Below are 24753 nucleotides of genomic sequence, written 5' to 3'. Positions count from 1 at the left end.
GGAACAATATGGAGCTTCTAATGGGGGCAGCATATGGGGGAACAATATGGAGCTTCTAATGGGGGCAGTATATGGGGGAATAATCTATGGAGCATTTCCCACCCTAGGCTTATACTCGAGTCAATAAGTTTTCCCAGTTTTTTGTGGCAAAATTAGGGGGGGTCGGCTTATACTCGGGTCGGCTTATACTCGAGTATATACGGTATATATATTTTTATATATATACAGTACAGACCAAAAGTTTGGATACACCTTCTCATTCAAAGAGTTTTCTTTATTTTCATGACTATGAAAATTGTAGATTCACTCTGAAGGCATCAAAACTATGAATTAACACATGTGGAATTATATAATTAACAAAAAAGTGTGAAACAACTGAAAATATGTCTTATATTCTAGGTTCTTCAAAGTAGCCACCTTTTGCTTTGATTACTGCTTTGCACACTCTTGGCATTCTCTTGATGAGCTTCAAGAGGTTGTCACCGGAAATGGTTTTCACTTCACAGGTATGCCCTGTCAGGTTTAATAAGTGGGATTTCTTGCCTTATAAATGGGGTTGGGACCATCAGTTGTGTTGTGCAGAAGTCTGGTGGATACACAGTTCATAGTCCTACTGAATAGACTGTTAGAATTTGTGTTATGGCAAGAAAAAAGCAGCTAAGTAAAGAAAAACGAGTGGCCATCATTACTTTAAGAAATGAAGGTCAGTCAGTCCGAAAAATTGGGAAAACTTTGAAAGTGTCCCCAAGTGCAGTGGCAAAAACCATCAAGCGCTACAGAGAAACTGGCTCACATGAGGACCGCCCCAGGAAAGGAAGACCAAGAGTCACCTCTGCTGCAGAGGATAAGTTCATCCAAGTCACCAGCCTCAGAAATCGCAGGTTAACAGCAGCTCAGATTAGAGACAAGGTCAATGCCACACAGCGTTCTAGCAGCAGACACATCTCTACAACAACTATTAAGAGGAGACTTTGTGCAGCAGGCCTTCATGGTAAAATAGCCGCTAGGAAACCACTGCTAAGGACAGTCAACAAGCAGAAGAGACTTGTTTGGGCTAAAGAACACAAGGAATGGACATTAGACCAATGGAAATCTGTGCTTTGGTCTGCTGAGTCCAAATTTGAGATCTTTGGTTCCAACGACCGTGTCTTTGTGCGACGCAGAAAAGGTGAACGGATGGACTCTACATGCCTGGTTCCCACCGTGAAGCATGGAGAAGGAGGTGTGATGGTGTGGGGGTGCTTTGGTGGTGACACTGTTGGGGATTTTTTTAAAATTGAAGGCATACTGAACCAGCATGGCTACCACAGCATCTTGCAGCGGCATGCTATTCCATCCAGTTGCGTTTAATTGGACCATCATTTATTTTTCAACAGGACAATGACCCCAAACATACCTCCTGGCTGTGTAAGGGCTATTTGACCAAGAAGGAGAGTGATGGGGTGCTACGCCAGATGACCTGGCCTCCACAGTCACCAGACCTGAACCCAATCGAGATGGTTTGGGGTGAGCTAGACCACAGAGTGAAGGCAAAAGGGCCAGCAAGTGCTAAGCATCTCTGGGAACTCCTTCAAGACTGTTGGAAGACCATTTCCGGTGACTACCTCTTGAAGCGCATCAAGAGAATGCCAAGAGTGTGCAAAGCAGCCATCAAAGCAAAAGGTGGCTACTTTGAAGAACCTAGAATAGAAGACATATTTTCAGTTGTTTCACACTTTTTTGTTAATTATATAATTCCACATGTGTTAATTCATAGTTTTGATGCCTTCAGAGTGAATCTACAATTTTCATAGTCATGAAAATAAAGAAAACTCTTTGAATGAGAAGGTGTGTCCAAACTTGGTCTGTACTGTATACCATATATACTTGTGTTTAAGCCGACCCGTGTATAAGCCGACCACCCTAATTTTGCCACAAAAAAATGGTAGAACTTATTGACTCGTGTATAAGCCTAGGGTGGAAAATGCAGTAGCTACTGGTAAATTTAAAAAAATAAAAATAGATACCAATAAAAGTAAAATTAATTGCGACATCAGTAGGTTAAATGTTTTTGAATATCCATATTGAATCAGGCGCTACATATAATGCTCCATACAGTTCATGATGGGCCCCATAAGATGCTCCATACAAAATACGCCCCATATAATGCTGCACAAAGGTTAATAATGGCCCCATAAGATGCTCCATAGAATAATATACCCCATATAATGCCCCATAAGATGCTCCATAGATTATGCTCCATAAGATGATCCATAGATTATACCCCATAAGATGCCCCATAAAATGCTCCATAGATTATGCCCCATATGCTGCTCCATAGATTATGCCCCCATATGCTGCTCCATAGATTATGCCCCCATATGCTGTCCCACAGAATATGCCCCCATATGCTGCTCCATAGACTATGCCCCCATATACTGCCCCATAGAATATGCCCCCATATGCTGCTCCATGAGATGCTCAATATATTATGCCCCCATATGCTGCTGCTGCAAAAAAAAAAACATACTCACCTCCTGCTCAGGACCCGGCAAATGAGATAATCACCTGTCCGGGGTCCATTGCTGCTCACCACTGTCTGCGTGTCCTCTGACAGTGACTGTTCAGCCAGCAGAAGGCGCAGCGCGCACTAACCACGTCACCGCGCCCCCTGCTGGCCAAACGTCACAAACACAGGAAGCAGCAGACAGCGTGAGTAGCGATGGACCCACGGACAGGTGAATATCTCTATACTCACCCCCCAGCGCGGTCTCTGCACTGCAGCCTCGCTTCTCCACTGTCTCCCTTCCTGCCTTCAGCGGTCATGTGATACCGCTCATTACACTCTTGAATATGCGCATATTTATGAGTTTAACCCCTTCACTACCAAGGGTGGTTTGCACGTTAACTACCGGGCCAATTTTTACAATTCTGACCACTGTCCCTTTATGAGGTCATAACTCTGAAACGCTTCCGTGGATCCCGGTGATTCTGACAATGTTTTCTCGTGACATATTGTACTTCATGTTAGTGGTAAAATTTCATTCATATAACTTGCGTTTATTTATGAGAAAAAGGGAAATTTGGCGAAAATTTTGAAAATTCCGCAATTTTCCAACTTTGAATTTTTATGCCCTTAAATCACAGAGATATGGCACACAAAAAAGTTAATAAGTAACATTTGCCACATGTTTACTTTACATCAGCACAAATCTGGAACCAAAATTTTTATTTGTTAGTAAGATATAAGGGTTAAAAGTTGACCAGCGATCTCTCATTTTTGCAACACCATTTTATTTTTACGGACCACATCACATTTGAAGCCACTTTGAGGGGTCTATATGATAGAAAATACCCAAAAGTGACACCATTCTAAAAACTGCACCCCTTAAGGTGCTTAAAACCACATTCAAGGAGTTTATTAACCCTTCAGGTGCGTCACAGGAATTTTTTGAATATTTAAAAAAAATTAACATTTAACTTTTTTTCACAAAAGAAATTATTCAGGTTCAATTTTTTTTATTTTACCAAGTGTAACAGGAGAAATTGGACTGCAAAAATTATTGTGCAATTTGTCCTGAGCACGCTGATACCTGATATGTGGGGGGGAACCACTGTTTCGGCGCATGGCAGAGCTCAGAAGGGAAGGAGCGCCGTTTGACTTTTTCAATGCAAAATTGGCTGGAATTCTGATCGGACGCCATGTCGCGTTTGGAGAGCCCCTGATGTACCTAAACAGTGGAAACCCCCCACAAGTGACCCCATTTTTGAAACTAGACCCCCTAAGGAACTTATCTAGATATGTGGTGAGAACTTTGAACCCACAAGGGCTTCACAGAAGTTTATAATGTACAGCGGTACAATTAAAAAATCATATTTTTTCCACAAAATGATCTTTTCACCCCCAATTTTTATTTTCCCAAGGGTAACAGGACCCTAAAAGTTATTGTGCAATTTGTCCTGAGTACGCTGATACCCCATATGTGGGTATAAATGACTATTTGGGCACATGGCAGAGCTCGGAAGGCAAGCAGCGCCATTTGACTTTTTTGGCTGGAATTGAGATCAGACACCATGTCGCGTTTGGAAAGCCCCTGATGTACCAAAACAGTGGAAACCCACCACAAATGACCCCATTTTGGAAACTAGACCCCCCAAGGAACTTATCTAGATGTGTGGTGAGAACTTTGAACCCCCCAAGTGCTTCACAGAAGTTTATAACGCCCAGGCGTGAAAATAACAAAAAAGTTTTTTTCCACAAAAATGATATTTTTGCCCCCAAATTTTTATTTTCCTATGGGCAACAGGAGAAATAGGACCCCAAAAGTTGTTTTGCAAATTGTCCTGAGTAGGCTGATACCCCATATGAGGGGGTAAAACACTGTTTGGGTGCATGGCAGAGCTTGGAAGGGAAGGAGCACCATTTGACTTTTTCAACGCAGAATTGGCTGGAATTGAGATCAGATGCCATGTTGCGTTTGGAGAGCACCTGATGTGCGCAAATAGTGGAAACCCCCAATTCTAACCCTAACCCTAGCCCTAACCCTAGCCCTAGCCCTAACCCTAACCCTAGCCCTAACCCTAATGGGAAAATGGAAATAAATACATTTTATTATTTTTCCCTAACTAAGGGGATGATAACGGGGGGTTTGATTTACAATTTATGGCGGTTTTTATGTTTGACAGCTGTCGCACGCTAAAAGACGCTTTTTATTGTAAAAATAGTTTTTGCATCACCACATATTGAGAGCTATAATTTTTCCATATTTTGACCCACCGAGTCACGTGAGGTCTTATTTTTTGCGGGACGAGTTGACGCTTTTATTGGTATCATGTTCGGGCATGTGACATTTTTTGGTCGCTTTTTATTTCGTTTTTTGGGACGCAGAATTTACAAAAACCAGCGTTTCATGAATTTCTTTTGGGTGGTGCGTTTACGCCGTTCCGGGTGCGGTAAAATTTATAAGGCGGTTTTATTCTTCGGGTCAATATGGTTACAGCGATACCTCATTTAGGTCGTTTTTTATGTTTTGGCGCTTTTATGCAATGAAAACAATTTTATATAAAAAATAATTATTTTTGCATCACTTTATTCTGCGAGCTATAACTTTTTTACTTTTTTGCTGATGATGCTGTATGGTGGCTCGTTTTTTGCGGGACAAGATGACGTTTTCAGCGGTACCATGGATATTTATATGCGTCTTTTTGATCGCGCGTTATTGCACTTTTTGTTCGGCGGTATGATAATATATCATTACTTTTTGCTTCGTTTTTTATTTTTATTTTTTAAGGGGTTCGCTTAAGGGGTTAACTATTGGGACAGTTTTATAGGGCGGGTCGTTACGGACGCGGCGATACCAAATATGTGTACTTTTATTGTTTTTTTTGTTTTTTTTTTCCAAAAAATGAATTTATTGGGGAATATATATTTTTTTTTTTTTAATTTATTTGGCGATTTTTTTAAAATTATTTTTACACTTTTTTTTAATTTTTTTTTACTTTATTACAATGTCCCAGGGGGGACATCACTGTCCTGTGACAGATCGCTGATCTGTCACATCACAGATCACTGTGACAGATCAGCGATCTGTCACAGGCACTGCACAGGCTTCCTCATGCCTGCGCTTTGCAGGCACTGAGGAAGCCAGCTTCCTGCAGGCCCCCGGAGGTCGCCGTCGCCATATTGGATCCGGGGACCTGCAGGAAAGGAGCCCTCCGCAGCAGCGCTGCACATTGCGCTGCCGTGGGGGGCTCAGGGAAGCACGGAGGGAGCCCCCTCCCTGCCGATGCTTCCCTTTAACCCCCGGTACACCGCGATCGTGTTTGATCGCGGTGTGCAAGGGGTTAACGTGCCGGGGGCGGTCCGTGACCGCCCCTGACACATTGTGCCGGGTGTCAGCTATGATAATTAGCTGACACTCAGCCGCGATCAGCGGCGCTCACCACGTGGGCGCCGCTGATCGCGATGACGTAATATTCCGTCCATGGTAATTAGGTCCATGGTCACATGGACGGAATATTACGTCATTTGTTGGTAAGGGGTTAATGAGCGGCACCACGTGACCGCTGAAGGCAGGAAGGGAGACAGTGGAGAAGTGGGGGGTTGCAGAGACCGTGCCGGGGGGGGGTCAGTATGATCTCTGACACCCCCGCCCCCCTCCCCCGCCGACCCCCAGGTATATGACTTGTGTATAAGACGTGAGGGGGACTTTCAGCCCAAAAAAATGGGCTGAAAATCTCGTCTTATACACGAGTATATACGGTGTATATATATATATATATATATATATACACATACACACACACACAAACACAGACATATATAGGAGAAATGTTCTGTTTACAAATTCTACTATTAAGAATCACCGCTGTGTCATTGAACAGAACATATACAGTGGGGAAAAAAAGTATTTAGTCAGCCACCAATTGTGCAGGTTCTCTCACTTAAAAAGATGAGAGAGACCTGTAATTTAGGTAGCCCACAACTATGAGAGTCAAAATGAGAAAACAAATTCAGAAAATCACCTTGTCTGATTTGGCAAGATTTATTTTTCAAATTTTGGTGGAAAATAAGTATTTGGTCACCTAAAAACATGCAAGATTTCTGAATCTCACAGTTCTGTAACTTCTTTAAGAGGCTCCTCTGTATGGCACCTGTTTGAACTTGTTATCAGTATAAAAGACACCTGTCCACACCCTCAAACAGTCACACTCCAAACTCCACTATGATGAAGACCAAAGAGCTGTCGAAGGACACCAGAAACAAAATTGTAGCCCTGAACCAGGCTGGGAAGACTGAATCTGCAATAGGCAAGCAGCTTGGTGTGATGAAATCAACTGTGGGAGCAATAATAAGAAAATGGAAGACATACAAAACCACTGATAATCTCCCTCGATCTCCACGCAAGATCTCACCCCATGGGGTCAAAATGATCACAAGGACGGTGAGCAAAAATCCCAGAACCATATGGAGGAACCTAGTGAATTTACTGCATAGAGCTGGGATCACCATAGCAATGGCTACCATTAGTAACACACTACGCTGTCAGGGACTCCTATACTGCAGTGCCAGAGGTGTCCCCCTGCTTAAGCCAGTACATGTCCGGGCCCGTCTGAGGTTTGCTATAGAGCATTTGGATTATCCAGAAGAAAATTGGGAGAATGTCTTATACTGTAGTCTGATGAAACCAAAGTAGAACAGTTTGGTAGAAACAAAACTCGTCGTGTTTGGAGGAGACAGAATGCTGAGTTGCATTCAAAGAACACCATACCTACTGTGAAGCGTGGGGGTGGCAACATCATGCTTTGGGTCTGTTTCTCTGCAAAGGGACCAGGAGGACTGATCCGTGTACATGAAATAATGAATGAGGCCATGTATCGCGAGATTTTGATTGCAAACATCCTTCCATCAGCAAGGGCATTGAAGATGAAACGTGGATGGATCTTTCAGCATGATAATGATCCCAAGCAAAATGCCAGGGCAGCGAAGAAGTGGCTTCGTAAGAAGCATATGAAGGTGCTGGAGTGGCCTAGCAAGTCTCCAGATCTCAACCCCATAGAAAACCTTTGGAGAGATTTGAAAATCCGTGTTGCCCTGTGACAGACCCAAAACATTACTGCTCCAGAGAAGATCTGCATGGAAGAATGGGCAAACATACCACTAACAGTGTGTGCCAACCTTATGAAGACATACAGAAAACATTTGACCTCTGTCATTGCCAACAAAGCATACAGCGTCGGACTGGCCCACCGGAGAACCGGAGGATTCTCCGGTGGGCCCTGGCATTTGGTGGGCCCTGGCACCTGCTGGCATAAAGGGCCAGCAGTTGCCTAGGGCCCCCCACTGTTCCAGGGGCCCCCAGCCAGTGATGTGGGGGCCCTGTGCCAGCAGAGCAGCAGCGGGTGACAGGATGCAGGAGCCCCTGTCCCCGCTGCTAAAGAGAAATGATTATTCACTGCTTCCCACACCCACATGGGCGTGGGAAGCAGTGAATATCATTTCATGGTCTCCACTACCCCAGAGGCCCGGCCCCCCCAGCACAGGAAGCTGCTATGCGGCCGTAAATCAGGGCGCCGCCCTCAACTGACCCAGAGCCCATGCCAGGGAGGATGATGAGCACGGCATGATGGCACAATGATCCCTGCCAGCTGGGCATCCACAGCCTCTACTTGTAAGTTTCCAGCTCCTACAGCTGCGCACTTACCCAGGAGATGGTGAGCGCGGAGTGCTGAAGTCCTTGCCTCCCACCAGCCTGAACCCTCGGGGAGAGGGGCCATTGAGAGTGACAGTGTGTGCCATGGTCTTGTGCACCGGACCTGCCTGCTCACCGCTCAGTGCCTGCTGCCCGGAGTGCTGCTCACCCGCCGCTGGCGTCACGTGGGAAGGTCCGGAGCCCGAATGCAGACTTGGGCCGTTGCTAGGTGACGGCGGCCGCGTTCCCTTCTTGCAGAGGTGGTCGGGATGTGGGGTCCCTATGTTACTCACCACCCCATGCTGACGCGTGAGTCACTTACGGCCCAGACTGATCCCCACCATTGTTAGCAAGTGCATATGATCCAGCCATAAGTCAAATATGGGACCCAGGGGCCACATTTAGGCACCATTTTAAGCTACTTTTTGGTGTTACCCTGAGAATGTAATAGATTGGCACTAAAATGTACAAATCATCATCACCATCTATCTATCTCTCTATCTATCTATCCCATATCTATCTATCTCTATATCTATCTATCCCATATCTATCTATCTCTATATCTATCTATCCCTTATCTATCTATCTCTATATCTATCCATCTCTATATCTACCTCCATCTATTTATCTCTCTATCTATCCCATATCTACCTCTATATCTGTTTATCTATCTCTATATTTATCTATCTCTATCTCTATATCTATCTATCCCATATCTATTCCATATCTATCTATCATCTCTATATCTATCTCTCTATATATATATCTCTCTATATATATCTCTCTGTCTATCTCTCTGTCTATCTATCTCTATATCTATCTATCTATCTATCTCTATATCTATCTCTATCTCTATATCTATCTATCATTCTCTATCTATCTATCTCTATAGATATCTATCTATCTATCTTTCTCTATATCTATCTATCTCTATCTATCATCTATGTCTCTATCTATCTATCTCTATATCATCTATGTCTCTATCTATCTATCTCTATATCATCTATAGTTAATCAGTTAATCCTGAATGCTATCTCTGTGTTTTCAACTCTGCAAGCTTATATCTGGTAACCAGCTTTTCCAATCTCTGCTCTGAATCCACTCCTGTGTCTCCATTCAATGTCAGCAAGCAGTTAATCCTGAATGCTATCTCTGTGTTTTCAACTCTGCAAGCTTATATCTGGTAACCAGCTTTTCCAATCTCTGCTCTGAATCCACTCCTGTGTCTCCATTCAATGTCAGCAAGCAGTTAATCCTGAATGCTATCTCTGTGTTTTCAACTCTGCAAGCTTATATCTGGTATATAGTTTTTTCAACTTACTCTGCTTGTCCCCTTATGTTGTGAGGTCAAGAAACTTTTCAAAGTGCTTTATGATCCATGTAGTGCTGGACATGTGTTTATTTGACCACAACATTTTATTGGGTCCTTGTGTCTCAATTTAGTGTGATTGATTAACGAGAAGAGAGCCAACAAAAAAAAAAAAAAAAACTTAGCCTTAACCTCCTATATATTCAGACCTAGCTAGGGGGAGCATTTATGCACATGTAATCGAAGTACATGTATCAAAGTACTATTGGCAGTTATAACATGGCAGTTAGACAGGGCAGGAGACAGGTAAGACATTTATATCCATCTACTCCCTGTACATTTAGAATACAACAAATATATACCATATGCATTTGTGTAATTTTAATCCTGGCCGCTGCATTCACACACATCCACTGCCCTGACATTAACTCTCTACACTCCATCCATATTGGCCCCTCGCTTCTTTCCTCTCCTATGTATAGCACTCACGCTCTTTTCACGTTGTTAAATTGCACAGATCCAGTCAGTCCCACCATTCAACATCAGAGACGCTCTCACAAATCACTTAACCATCTGCTTACTCTTTCTATCCTCCTTCTCCTAGTCGCAGGAGACATTGCTCCCAATCCTGGTCCCCCATGTTATAGAAAGTCAAACCCCCAACTGCTACACTTAGAAACCCCTCTAATCTGATTAATATTCCCTGCCTGCCATCTGTCTCTCTTAATTGTGCACTTTGGAATTCTCGCTCAGTGTGTAACAAACTCTCCTTCATCCATGACTTCTTCCTTTCTAATTCTCTTAACCTCCTGGCTCTTACTGAAACCTGGATCCAGCAGTCAGACACTACCGCTGCTGCTGCTCTTTCATACGGGGGGCTACACTTCTCTCATACCCCAAGATCAGACAATAGAGCAGGTGGAGGCGTTGGTCTCCTCCTATCACCAAAATGTACCTTTCAGGTTATCCCTCAAGTACCCTCACTTGTCTTCCCTTCTTTTGAGGTCCATGCCGTCAGACTCTACACCCCCCTCTCCATGCGAGTGGCGGTGGTGTATCGTCCTCCCGGCCCCTCCCATCAGTTCCTGGATCATTTTGCCACTTGGCTTCCACATTTTCTCTCCTGTGACATCCCTACCCTCATCATGGGAGATTTCAACATCCCCATTGCTCTTCCCCTCTCACCATCTGCTACTCACCTTTTATCTCTAACCTCCTCATTTGGCCTTTCGCAGCTTACTAATTCTCCAACGCATGAAGACGGAAACTCCCTCGACTTGGTCTTCTCTCGGCTTTGTGCAGTGGATGATTTTGCAAACTCCCCTCTCCCGCTCTCTGACCACAATCTTCTTTCATTCTCTATCAAGAACTGCCAGGCTGCTCAGGTCACCCCCACTGTCCAGACTTATAGAAACATACAGGCCATTAACACCCAGAAACTTATGAAGAACTTGCAGTCTTCATTGGCCCCATCTCCTCCCTCTCATGTCCTGATTCTGCATTGAAGCATTACAATGAAACACTTCAAAGTGCCCTGGATGAATTTGCACCCCCTATAAATAGAACACCACGCCTCATACCACGCACTGTCCTCCCTCCCCCACTGTATCTAGCTCACTCTCTGATTTTGAACCAGTCACAGAAGAAGAAGTAAGCAGGCTCCTTGCATCTTCTCGCCCAACTACTTGCACCAGTGACCCATTTCCGTCACATCTCCTCCAGTCCCTTTCCCCTACTGTCACCCCTCACCTAACTAAAATATTTAACCTCTCTCTCTCTTCTGGTATTTTTCCCTCCTCATTTAAGCATGCCATCATACATCCACTACTTAAAAAACCATCCCTCGACCAAAACTGTGCCGCTAACTATAGACCTGTCTCTAATCTTCCCTTCATCTCTAAACTCCTGGAACGCCTGGTCCACTCCCGTCTTATCCGCTATCTCTCAGAAAACTCTGTTCTCGACCCTCTCCAATCCGGTTTCCGCTCTTTACACTCCACTGAAACTGCCCTCACTAAAGTCTCTAATGATCTGCTAACAGCTAAATCAAATGGTCATTACTCCATGCTAATTCTCTTGGATCTCTCTGCAGCAATCGACACTGTGGATCATCAGCTTCTCCTCACTATGCTCCGTTCCATTGGCCTCAAGGACACCGTTCTCTCCTGGCTCTCCTCCTATCTCTCTGACCGCTCCTTTACTGTATCTTTTGCCGGTTCCTCCTCCTCTCACCTTCCCCTTACTGTTGGGGTCCCCCAAGGATCGGTTCTAGGCCCCCTCCTCTTCTCCTTGTACACTGCCCCTATTGGTCAAACAATCAGTAGATTTGGGTTCCAGTACCATCTCTGTGCTGATGACACCCAATTATACGCTTCTTCTCCTGACATCACGCCAGCCTTTCTAGAAAACACCGGCGATTGTCTAAACACTGTGTCTAATATCATGTCCTCACTATATCTGAAACTGAACCTGTCAAAAACTGAACTCCTGGTGTTTCCTCCCTCTACTAATGTACCTATACCCGACATTGCTATTTCTGTGGGTGGCTCCACTATTACTCCCCAGCAACAGGCCCGCTGTCTTGGGGTCATACTTGATTCCGAGCTTTCCTTTGCCCCCCACATTCGATCACTGGCTCGCTCGTGTCATCTGCACCTCAAAAACATTTCTAGAATTCGACCTTTTCTTACTTTGGACTCTGCAAAAACTCTTACTGTTTCTCTTATTCATTCTCGTCTCGACTATTGTAACTCTCTTCTAATCGGTCTCCCTCTTACCAAACTCTCCCCTCTCCAATCTGTCTCGAATGCTGCAGCCAGGATCATATTCCTCACCAATCGTTACACCGATGCCTCTACCTTGTGCCAGTCATTACACTGGCTACCCATCCACTCCAGAATTCAGTATAAACTTATTACCCTCACCCACAAAGCCCTCCATAGCTCAGCACCACCCTACATCTCCTCCCTTGTTTCAGTATACCACCCTACCCGCGCCCTCCGTTCTGCTGATGACCTGAGGTTAGTATCCTCAATAGTCAGAACCTCCCACTCCCGTCTCCAAGACTTTACACGTGCCGCGCCAATTCTTTGGAATGCACTTCCCAGGTCAATACGATTAGTCCCCAATCCCCACAATTTTAAGCGTGCCCTGAAAACGCATTTATTCAGACTGGCCTATCGCCTCAACACATTAACCTAATCTATCCCTGTGTGGCACAGCCAAAAGTTTTACCATAACCAGATTTCCCGCATCATGTTCCCACATGGTTTATGCATCCATTAGCCCTCTGTCTGTACTGTCACACACTTAACATTATGGCTGGTCCATACAATCAGGGCAACTGTTACCACCCACCTTTCGTGTCTACCTCTTTCCTCATAGACTGTAAGCTTGCGAGCAGGGCCCTCATTCCTCTTGGTATTTGTTATAATCTACTGTATGTGATTATTGTTATGCTGTAATGTCTATTGTCTGTACAAATCCCCTCTGAAATGTAAAGTGCTGCGGAATATGTCGGCGCTATAGAAATAAAATTTATTATTATCTATCTATCTATCTCTATATCTCTCTCTATATCTCTAGCTTTCTGTATATCTATCTATATATATATATATATATATATATATATATATATATATATATATAGCATTATACCCTATGAGGGGGCAGTGTTATACCCTATGAGGGGGTGCATTGTACCCTATGAGGGTGTGCATTATACACTATGAAGGGGTGCATTATACCCTACGAGGGAGGCAGCATTATACCCTATGAGGAGGTGCAGTATACCTTATGAAGGGGTGCATTATACCTTTTGAGGGGGGCAGCATTATACCCTATGAGAGGGTGCATTATACCTTATGAGGGGGTGCATTATGCCCTATGAGGAGGCAGCATTATACCCTATGAGGGGAGACAGCATTATACCCTATGAGGGGAGACAGCATTATACCCTATGAGGGGGTGCATTATACCCTATGAGGGGGGCAGCGTTATATTGTATGGAGGGCTACATTATATTCTATGAGATGGCTGCATAATATTCTATGAGGGGGAAGCATTATATTCTGTGAGGGGCTACATTATACTATATGAGGGGGCTGCATTATATTCTATGAGGGGTCTACATTATATTCTATGAGGGGGCTGCTTTATATTCTATGAGGGAGGCTACCCCAACCCCTGCTACATAATTAAGATGTGTACTACCTTATATTATACCCTGATATTAGAGCGTTTTACCGCACAATTGGTGGTTTTGTATTTATCTCTGTGTAGCTACATAGTGGGCCCCAAGAATGATTTTCTCTGGTGGGCCCAAGGTGTTCCAGTCCGACACTGGAAGCATATATAACAAAATATTGAGATGAACTTTTGTTAATGACCAAATATTTATTTTCCACCATAATTTGCAAAGTAAATCTTACCAAATCAGACAAAGTGATTTTCTGGATTTGATTTCTCATTTTGACTCTCATAGTTGTGGTCTACGTCTGATATCAATTACAGGCCTCTCTCATCTTTTTAAGTGGGAGAACTTGCACAATTGGTGGCTGACTAAATACTTTTTCCCCACTGTACATACACCGTATTAATGTATATGGAGCCTCACGTTTCGTATAACATTTTTGGTTGTTGCTGTAACCGTTCATGAACATTACAGGCATATAAGCTGTGGAAATACTTGCCTTGGCCTGGTAAATCATCCCGTCCAATTATGAACAAACGATAAGAACACTGTTTCTCCAGAACTTCAGGCAGCACTTTCAGTACAAATATGTCCATTTCACATGAGTTGTTTCCCGTTAAATTTTTGGGGTATATTATGTAAGCATCATACTGTTTCCCATCTGCATCTGTGTCAACATTGATAGGAACAAAACTATTAGACTGGGATATACGAGTCCTGTATATTTCTACAAGTCGAATATGACTGCAAAAACTGAGATAATTATCAATTGTTTGCCTATGCATCATAAATCTCAAACAGCTAAGCAGAAAATATTAAGATGTATACATAGTGTAGGGTGTTTATACAGTCATTAGACATTTCCATGAATCTTTGATTTGACTGCAAACGTCTGACTGTGATTTCTAAGATATTTATTCCTTCGTTACAAAATGTCTCTTGTCGCTGGGAACTTGGGAGGGTATTAGTCACAAATATAATATAAAAAGTGATTTCATTAGCCATTCTCTCCTTCACAAGAGCATCACTCCCAGCCTCATGCCTTGCCGGTGGGCAACACACTCCTGTAGATTGACAATTCTGACCAGCAGCATTGTTGCACCACTGGTCCGAATTGCACACTCCCCCTATGCTACTAATAGAGGCAGCTTTGCCTTTTCAGGATGAAATTAGCACAGTGGCATTGAAGCTGATCGAATCGAGCAATCAGGACATTTTCAGGGTGGCACGAGTAGGCAAGCTTCTTACCTAAGTAACCAGCCATGCTGAGACTGCTGGGTGGCCAGTAACCTAGGCTTAAGCATTGAACCTTACACTACAAAATTAAAAATGTCTTCATTCTTGAGAACCGAGAACATTTTAAATAAGGAGTAAATTGAAGTCTCTTGTTTTTACAAGCACTTTGCAATTTTACCTATATATGAACTTGAGACAAATCACTTCAAATACTTCAATATAACCTTTTGCTTGCTTATAATCCGAATGGTCAGGAAGCAAAACAGTACTGTATCTGGTATAAAGTTCTTTACATTGGCCTCAGATACCATAGCTACTGTTTGTCCTTGAAGACAAAGTATATAATAGATAAAGCCCCCGTCACACAAAGCGAGATCGCTAGTGAGATCGCTGCTGAGTCACAAGTTTTGTGACGCAACAGCGATCTCACTAGCAATCTCGCTGTGTGTGACACGTATCAGCAACCGGCCCCCCCGCCGGGTATCGCTGATCGTGCTCTAATGTCCTGGGCCATTTTTTGATCGTTGGTCTCCCGCTGGCCAGCACTCATCGCTCCGTGTGGCAGCGGGAGACCATCGATCAGCGAGCTCCCAGAGCTGTAAGCAGACGCTGGGAGCTGGTATCCAAGGTAAACAGCGGGTATCTAAGCACCGCGCGCACTTAGTTACCTGCTGTTTACCTTGGATACCAGCTCCCAGCGCGAGCACGCTGGTATCCAGGGTACACAGCGGGTAACTAAGCGACACGCGCGCTTGTTACCCGCGTCGTTGCTGATGCTGATCGCTGGTGAGATCTGCCTGTTTGACAGCTCACCAGCGATCATGTAGCAACACACCAGCGACCCTGACCAGGTCATATCGTTGTCAGGATCGCTGGTGCATCGCTTAGTGTAACGGCGGGCTTTACACTGCGCAACAAATTTCAGGGAAGTTCTTGTCCCCTGAGAAAATTTTATTGTATCTTATAGATTTTTATATGCTGAACACAAATATGTGCTCCAAAGGTCTGTATCACGTAAGATTTTTAACCCCTTCATGACTGGAGCTTTTTTCGATTTTTTGTTTTTCGCTCCCCTTCTTTGCAGAGCCATAACTTTTTTACTTTTTTGTCAATATGGCTGCATGAGGGCTTATTTTTTAGGAGTCAAATTGTACTTTTGAACGACACCATTGGTTTTACCATGTCGTATACTCGAAAACGGGAAAAAAAATTCCAATTGCGGTGAAATTACAAAAAAGTCCAATTCCACACTTGTTTTTTGTTTGGCTTTTTTGCTAGGTTCATTAACTGCTAAAACTGACCTGCCATTATGATTCTCCAGGTCATTACGAGTTCATAGACACCAAACATGCCTAGGTTCTCTTATCTAAGTGGTGGAAAAAAATTCCAAAGTTTGCTAAAAAAAAAAGGAGATCTCTGGTTGTGATGGCAACGCGGCGATGATCCCTGATCACGTATTTCCGGATCGGCATCTGGAAGTGCATTTAAATGCCCGCTGTCAGAGTTTGACAACGGCATTTAACTACTTAATAGGCGCGGGCGGATCGCGATTCCACTCACGCCTATTGCGGGCACAGTTAAAAACAGATGCCATGTCGTGGCTTTGAGGTGGGCTCACCGCTGGAGCCCACCTCAAAGCGGGGGATACTGTCAGCTGGCAGTACTGGGTTAAGAAACCACAGTTTATAGTCTACATTATGATGTCTGAGACACTACATACATGTGCATCGATGTCAGTAGCAAAAGCAATTGTTCAAAAGTGTTTTGCAGACGACTTCCGTTTATTATCCGTGTCAGATGCTTCTTGAATAAGATTCCAGCAATAGTCAGCCAGCATTGATGTACTCCACTTTCCCTGGTACCTTTTCTCCATCAGCGCAATGTCTTGGTGAAATCTTTCACCGTGTTCATCGCTAACGGCACCAACATTGGCTGGAAAAAAGTCCAAGTGAGAATGTAGAAAATGCATTTTTAGTGACATATTGAATTTCATCAAATGATATGCTGTGAGCACGTTGTCCACGAGTTGTTCAAAGTTCGGTGCCCTGCTGTTGCCAAGGAAGTTGAAGGTCACATCTTTAAAGGCTCTCCATGCCACTTGTTCAGCACCTTGCAAAAGACCATCAAAGCTACTGTCATTCATTATATCTCGGATCTATGGGCCAATAAAAATACCTTCTTTAATCTTTGCATCACTTATACTTGGAAATTTCTGTCGCAAGTAAGAAAAGGCTTACGATTCTTTGTTCATTGCTTTGACAAAATTCTTCATAAGCCCAAGTTTAATATGCAAAGAAGGGAGAAATATCTTTGCTGGATCAACATGAGGATTATGTTTAACATTCTTCTGTCCAGCAACCAGGTTTTCACGGAGTGGCCAGCCTTTCTGAAATAGTACATTTCTCATGCACGACTGTTCCACTCACAAATAAAACAACAATACTTGGTATATCCAAGCTGCAGTCCAAGATGAAGTGCAACAACTTTTAGATCACCACATATGTTCCATTTATAATTTCTATAATCAATTAACAGTAACTCCATATTCTCATACGTTTCTTTCATGTGTACGGCATGTCCAATAGGTATAGAAGGATAGATATTTCCGTTGTGTAGTAAAACAGCCTTCAGACTTAAAACTGACGAGTCAATGAACAGTCGCCATTCCTTCGGGTCATGTCTGCATCCAAGAGCACCAAACAGCCCCAAGATGTCGTTGCAAATGATTAAACTGTCGACATGGTTGAAAAATTGATTAAGGTCTTCTTGCCGAATGCGAAAAACAGAAACTCTTTTTCCTGGAAGTAAGAGATTCCGTTCTTGTAGCCTTGATCCCAATAATTCTGCCTGCCTCTTTGACAATTTCAAATCTCTGACCAAGTCACTCAGATCAGCTTGACTGAACAGATGTGGATTAGATGTAGAAGGCTCAAAGTCTGGGTCTGCAGCAGTTTCATTTTCCACTGACATTGTTAGTTCTTCTTCGTCATCCTCCATTGTCCATACTTTGGACGGCTTTGGAACACGAAGACTTTCATTGTGTGGCACTGGTCTTATGGCTGAAGGAAGATTAGGATATTGTACTGATTTCTTGTTCTTTGCTAAATATCCTGATTTGATTTATTCAGCCATGCTCTATGTATGACAGTAATGTCTTTTGATGCCTACCCTGCCCAGGAAATATGGTATGCTCCATACACGGTCAGCCGAATGAATCACTGCGCCTGCGCAAAATTCACATAATAAGTGCTTGCATGTGTGTAGATCATTATGTTATTTCAGTGGAAAATTCATATTGTTTCAATAAAAGTTCATATATGAGTTTTTATAATTATAGCAGAATATTATGTTTTGTATCATTTCTCAAAAACCTTACGCGATAGGAAAAATCTGAAGTCATTTCTGAAATCAGTATGAAAAAAATCTATCAGGAACACTCGAAATTGTCCGAGGGACAAAACCTTGGTAACACAGTGTAATTCTAATATTAAATGTACTCCTGGCAAAGCTGATGAGTGGATGTTTGTACTTAAAGGGGTTATCCAGGCTTTCACTATAATTTGTGTGTGAACCTAGACTGCAGAATGCTGACACTTTGTAATATACTCCCTGTCATCATTCTGCATCGTGTCCCAGGTATCACACACAGTCATATGAGCAGTTGTCTCCTGATTCTGAAGGAGCTGGTCACACACCAACCTGTCCCCAGCCTGTGCCATCAGATCCTCCACCTCCTGCTCCAGCCTCCCTGTACATCATGGCAAGGCATTAGGGGTATGTGTGCAGGCAGCAGGGATATGTGGGCAGGCAGCAGGGAAATGTGGGCAGGCAGCAGGGAAATGTGGGCAGGCAGCAGGGAAATGTGGGCAGGCAGCAGGGATATGTGTGCAGACAGCAGGGGAATGTGTGCAGACAGAAAGGGAATGTGTGCAGCCACAAGGGGAATGTGTGAAGGCAGCAGGGAAATGTGGGCAGGCAGCAGGGGAATGTGTGCCGCTAAAAAGGGAATGTGGGCAGGCAGCAGGGGAATGCATGCAAGCAGCAGGGGATTGCGTGCAGGCAGCAGGGGATTGCGTGCAGGCAGCAGGGGAATGTGCGCAGGCAGAAAGGGAATGCATGCAAGCAGCAGGGGATTGCGTGCAGGCAGCAGGGGAATGTGTGCCGCCAGAAAGGGAATGTGGGCAGGCAGCAAGGGAATGTGTGCATGCAGCAGGGGAATGTGTGCAGACAGCAGGGGAATGCGTGCAGACAGCAGGGGAATGCGTGCAGACAGCAGGGGATTGCGTGCAGGCAGCAGGGGATTGCGTGCAGGCAGCAGGGGATTGCATGCAGGCAGCAGGGGATTGCATGCAGGCAGCAGGGGAATGTGTGCAGGCAGAAGGGGAATGTGTGCAGGCAGCAGGGGAATGTGTGCCGCCAGAAAGGGAATGTGGGCAGGCAGCAGGGGAATGTGTGCCGCCAGAAAGGGAATGTGGGCAGGCAGCAAGGGAATGTGTGCATGCAGCAGGGGAATGCGTGCAGACAGCAGGGGAATGCGTGCAGACAGCAGGGGAATGCGTGCAGACAGCAGGGGAATGCGTGCAGACAGCAGGGGAATGCGTGCAGACAGCAGGGGAATGCGTGCAGACAGCAGGGGAATGCGTGCAGACAGCAGGGGAATGCGTGCAGGCTGCAGGGGATTGCGTGCAGACAGCAGGGGAATGCGTGCAGACAGCAGGGGAATGCGTGCAGACAGCAGGGGAATGCGTGCAGACAGCAGGGGAATGCGTGCAGGCAGCAGGGGAATGCGTGCAGGCAGCAGGGGATTGCGTGCAGGCAGAAGGGGAATGTGTGCAGGCAGCAGGGGAATGTGTGCAGGCAGCAGGGGAATGCGTGCAGGCAGAAAGGGAATGCATGCAAGCAGCAGGGGATTGCGTGCAGACAGCAGGGGATTGCGTGCAGACAGCAGGGGATTGCGTGCAGACAGCAGGGGATTGCGTGCAGACAGCAGGGGAATGAGTGCAGGCAGCAGAGGAATGACTCAGCTGATTGGATGAACCAGGATAGAAAAGGCTTCTCCATAGGTGAGTATAATGTGCTGTGTGCATCTATCCATCCATACATCACTATAGACTGAGGTTCTGCAGCAGGTGAGGTGTATTATGTGGTATATACACTCACTGGCCACTTTATTAGGTACACCATGCTAGTAAGGGGTTGGACCCCCTTTTGCCTTCAGAACTGCCTCAATTCTTCGTGGCAGAGATTCAACAAGGTGCTGGAAGCATTCCTCAGAGATTTTGGACCATATTGACATGATGGCATCACACAGTTGGCGCAGATTTGTCGGCTGCACATCCCTGATGCGAATCTCCCGTTCCACCACATCCCAAAGATGCTCTATTGGATTGAGGTCTGGTGACTGAGGAGGCCATTTGAGTACAGTAAACTCATTGTCATGTTCAAGAAACCAATCTGAGATGATTCGAGCTTTATGACATGGCGCATTATCCTGCTGAAAGTAGCCATCAGATGTTGGGTACATTGTGGTCATAAAGGGATGGACATGGTCAGCAACAATACTCAGGTAGGCTGTGGCGTTGCAACGATGCTCAATTGGTACCAAGGGGCCCAAAGAGTGCCCAGAAAAAATTCCCCACACCATGACACCACCACCACCAGCCTGAACCGTTGATACAAGGCAGGATGGATCCATGCTTTCATGTTGTTTACGCCAAATTCTGACCCTACCATCCGAATGTCGCAGCAGAAATCGAGACTCATCAGACCAGGCAACGTTTTTCCAATCTTCTACTGTCCAATTTCGATGAGCTTGTGCAAATTGTAGCCTCAGTTTCCTGTTCTTAGCTGAGAGGAGTGGTACCCAGTGTGGTCTTCTGCTGCTGTAGCCCATCTGCCTCAAAGTTCGACGCACTGTGCGTTCAGAGATGCTCTTCTGCCTACCTTGGTTGTAACGGGTGGCAATTTGAGTCACTGTTGCCTTTCTATCAGCTCGAACCAGTCTGCCCATTCTCCTCTGACCTCTGGCATCAACATGGCATTTCCGGCCACAGAACTGCCGCTCACTGGATTTTTTTTCTTTTTCGGACCATTCTCTGTAAACCCTAGAGATGGTTGTGCGTGAAAATCCCAGTAGATCAGCAGTTTCTGAAATTCTCAGACCAGCCCTTCTGGCACCAACAATCATGCCACGTTCAAAGGCACTCAAATCACCTTTCTTCCCCATACTGATGCTCGGTTTGAACTGCAGGAGATTGTCTTGACCATGTCTACATGCCTAAATGCACTGAGTTGCCGCCATGTGATTGGCTGATTAGAAATTAAGTCTTAACACACAGTTGGACAGGTGTACCTAATAAAGTGGCCAGTGAGTGTATGTAGATATACACACACATACTTACATTTTTGAACACACACATCATAATAGACTTCACTTCACAGTACGCATATGTCTGGTGATGTGGAGATATGTGACGCTCTATCACCACTGTGGATGTGATGTCTGGAGACATGTGACTATTAGGCTATGTGCCCACGTATGCAGAAAATTTCTGTTTCAGAAACGCACTCCTTCCCAGAAAAAGGGCGTTTTATTTCCGCGCTTTTTTTGCTCAAAACCCCGTGTTTTTGATGCGTTTTTTTCCGCACGTCTTCTGGACTCATAAAAAATAGCTAAAAGCACTGAGTTTTTCGCAAAATTAATGAGCATGCTGCGTTTTTAACAGCTAAGCGTTTCCTATGCGGAAAAAAATGCATCCATTGGCACAAAAAGGCCAAAATGCATTAAATTGAATGGGATGCTTATTTTAAGCATTTTTGAAGTTGTTTGACCCCAAAAAACACTTAAACGCTTAAAAAACACTAACGTGGGCACACAGCCTCACTGTTGTGGATGTGGGAGACCTGTGACACTCTTATCACCACTGTGGATGTGATGTGGAGATGTGAAGCTCTGTCACCGCTGTGGATGTGATGTGGGGACATGTGATGCTCTATCACCACTGTGGATGTGATGTGGAGATGTGAAGCTCTGTCACCGCTGTGGATGTGATGTGGAGATGTGAAGCTCTGTCTCCACTGTGGATGTGATGTGGAGATGTGAAGCTCTGTCTCCACTGTGGATGTGATGTGGAGATGTGAAGCTCTGTCACCGCTGTGGATGTGATGTGGAGATGTGAAGCTCTGTCTCCACTGTGGATGTGATGTGGAGATGTGAAGCTCTGTCTCCACTGTGGATGTGATGTGGAGATGTGAAGCTCTGTCACCGCTGTGGATGTGATGTGGAGATGTGAAGCTCTGTCTCCACTGTGGATGTGATGTGGAGATGTGAAGCTCTGTCTCCACTGTGGATTTGATGTGGAGATGTGAAGCTCTGTCTCCACTGTGGATGTGATGTGGAGATGTGAAGCTCTGTCTCCACTGTGGATGTGATGTGGAGATGTGAAGCTCTGTCTCCACTGTGGATGTGATGTGGAGATGTGAAGCTCTGTCTCCACTGTGGATGTGATGTGGAGATGTGAAGCTCTGTCTCCACTGTGGATGTGATGTGGAGATGTGAAGCTCTGTCACCACTGTGGATGTGATGTGGAGATGTGAAGCTCTGTCTCCACTGTGGATGTGATGTGGAGATGTGAAGCTCTGTCTCCACTGTGGATGTGATGTGGAGATGTGAAGCTCTGTCTCCACTGTGGATGTGATGTGGAGATGTGAAGCTCTGTCTCCACTGTGGATGTGACGTGGAGATGTGAAGCTCTGTCTCCACTGTGGATGTGATGTGGAGATGTGAAGCTCTGTCTCCACTGTGGATGTGATGTGGAGATGTGAAGCTCTGTCTCCACTGTGGATGTGATGTGGAGATGTGAAGCTCTGTCACCGCTGTGGATGTGATGTGGAGATGTGAAGCTCTGTCTCCACTGTGGATGTGATATGGGGACATGTGATGCTCTATCACCACTGTGGATGTGATGTGGAGATGTGAAGCTCTGTCACCGCTGTGGATGTGATGTGGAGATGTGAAGCTCTGTCTCCACTGTGGATGTGATGTGGAGATGTGAAGCTCTGTCTCCACTGTGGATGTGATGCGGAGATGTGAAGCTCTGTCACCACTGTGGATGTGATGCGGAGATGTGATGCTCTATCACCGCTGTGGATGTGATATGGGGACATGTGATGCTCTATCACCACTGTGGATGTGATGTGGAGATGTGAAGCTCTGTCTCCACTGTGGATGTGATGCGGAGATGTGAAGCTCTGTCACCACTGTGGATGTGATGTGGAGATGTGAAGCTCTGTCTCCACTGTGGATGTGATGTGGAGATGTGAAGCTCTGTCTCCACTGTGGATGTGATGCGGAGATGTGAAGCTCTGTCACCATTGTGGATGTGATGCGGAGATGTGATGCTCTATCACCGCTGTGGATGTGATATGGGGACATGTGATGCTCTATCACCACTGTGGATGTGATATGGGGGCATGTGAAGCTCTGTCTCCACTGTGGATGTGATGTGAGGACATGTGAAGCTCTGTCACCGCTGTGGATATGATGTTGGGTGCAGTGATTGTGCTGCTTTCCACAGACACAAATGTTATTTCCGATACTGGAGTGATGATAGAGATCAGCACAGTGGCAGATTACTGGGCGGGCAGAGCTTGACACTAGGCTGGGAGATGCCATGTCTGGCTGTGAGGGTAGATAATAAAGCACAGGGAGCTGTCAGTTTGGTAGAGCTGCAGGTAAGCAAAGTGGGTGCAGGGAGTGAAGTGAAATTCAGGAGGAACGTAAGTGAGAAACAAAATGAATAGGGGGAACTGCATCTGTCCACTTGTACCCACTATAGCAGAACTGTAACATTACATGCTGGCCAATTAAATGAATAGACATCCATGTAACACATGCTGATTTCACCTTCTGTTCAACACTTTTGCAGAGCATCTGTCCATTCTGGCTCATATAGAGCAAACTCAATAACATCCATATGCCCTAATGGGAAAATGAGACTGAGGACATTTGTAGGAGATAAACTCTCTCTTTCATACGGATAAATAAAACATACCTTTTTGATCTGTTTTAGCAAAGCAGGAACCTCGATACCAAAGGACAATGTCAACTTTAAAGATTCTTGCAGCAATAATAGCTATAACAATCACCACGGACACCGACACAAAAAATGCAATTAAGAATCCTTGGAAATTAGGATCTGCAAACATAGAATACAGGAGGAAATTAGAAGAGTCAAAACATTTTGTTTGTAAATATATTATCAAACTATCAATGGCACTTGCATGTTTAAAAAAAAAAGTTATAGTGTATATATATAGTATGTACATACACATACGCACGCTGTATATATTCCTATTTTATTCACCCATTATTTCCCAAAGACCTTCAGATTACATCCTAAACATACACACTTTAAAGACCAAAATCTTGGCTTTTAAGGGTATGTGCACACGTTGCAGAAAATTTCTGCACAAAAACCTGAATCCCTTCCCAGAAACCGCACCTATTTTTCCGCGGCGGTTTTTGCGCGGTTTTGATGTGTTTTTTACCGCAGCGGTTTCTAAAAGCATGGGAGAAACCTAAACCGCGGAAAAAAAACGCAAAATTAATGTGCATGCTGCGGTTTTTACCGCGATGCGGTTTTTTCGCGGTAAAAAACGCATCAATGTGCACAAAAAGTGCAAAATGCATAGAAATGACTGTGCACCTTATTTTTAGCGGTTTTATAGCAGTTTTATAATGAAAACCGCGGTAAAAACCGCTAAAAAAACGCTGTGTGTGAACACAGCCTTAATGTATGTTTGTCTATTTATAAGTACTGTGCAATTATTATTCGACTAACACA

General features: G+C 44.7%; 1 protein-coding gene across 5 annotated transcripts in view; it reads right to left on the bottom strand.

The window, feature by feature from the left end:
* The window catches only part of LOC141101394 (interleukin-1 receptor type 1-like), a 226197-nt gene that overhangs the window by 5432 nt on the left and 196012 nt on the right, over nucleotides 1-24753 (bottom strand). For all 5 annotated transcript variants that reach the window (XM_073590456.1, XM_073590453.1, XM_073590452.1 and 2 more), the window contains 2 exons: nucleotides 23962-24105; nucleotides 14172-14339 (listed from right to left, as the gene is read on the bottom strand). In XM_073590456.1, coding sequence (XP_073446557.1) covers nucleotides 14172-14339; nucleotides 23962-24105 — 312 coding nt within the window. The remainder of the gene's footprint in view (nucleotides 1-14171; nucleotides 14340-23961; nucleotides 24106-24753) is intronic.

The sequence above is a fragment of the Dendrobates tinctorius genome, unplaced genomic scaffold, assembly GCF_039654945.1.
Source record: "Dendrobates tinctorius isolate UK_male_01 unplaced genomic scaffold, ASM3965494v1 ptg000117l, whole genome shotgun sequence".
NCBI lineage: Eukaryota > Metazoa > Chordata > Amphibia > Anura > Dendrobatidae > Dendrobates > Dendrobates tinctorius.
This window is presented reverse-complemented; position numbering and strand designations above follow the sequence as displayed.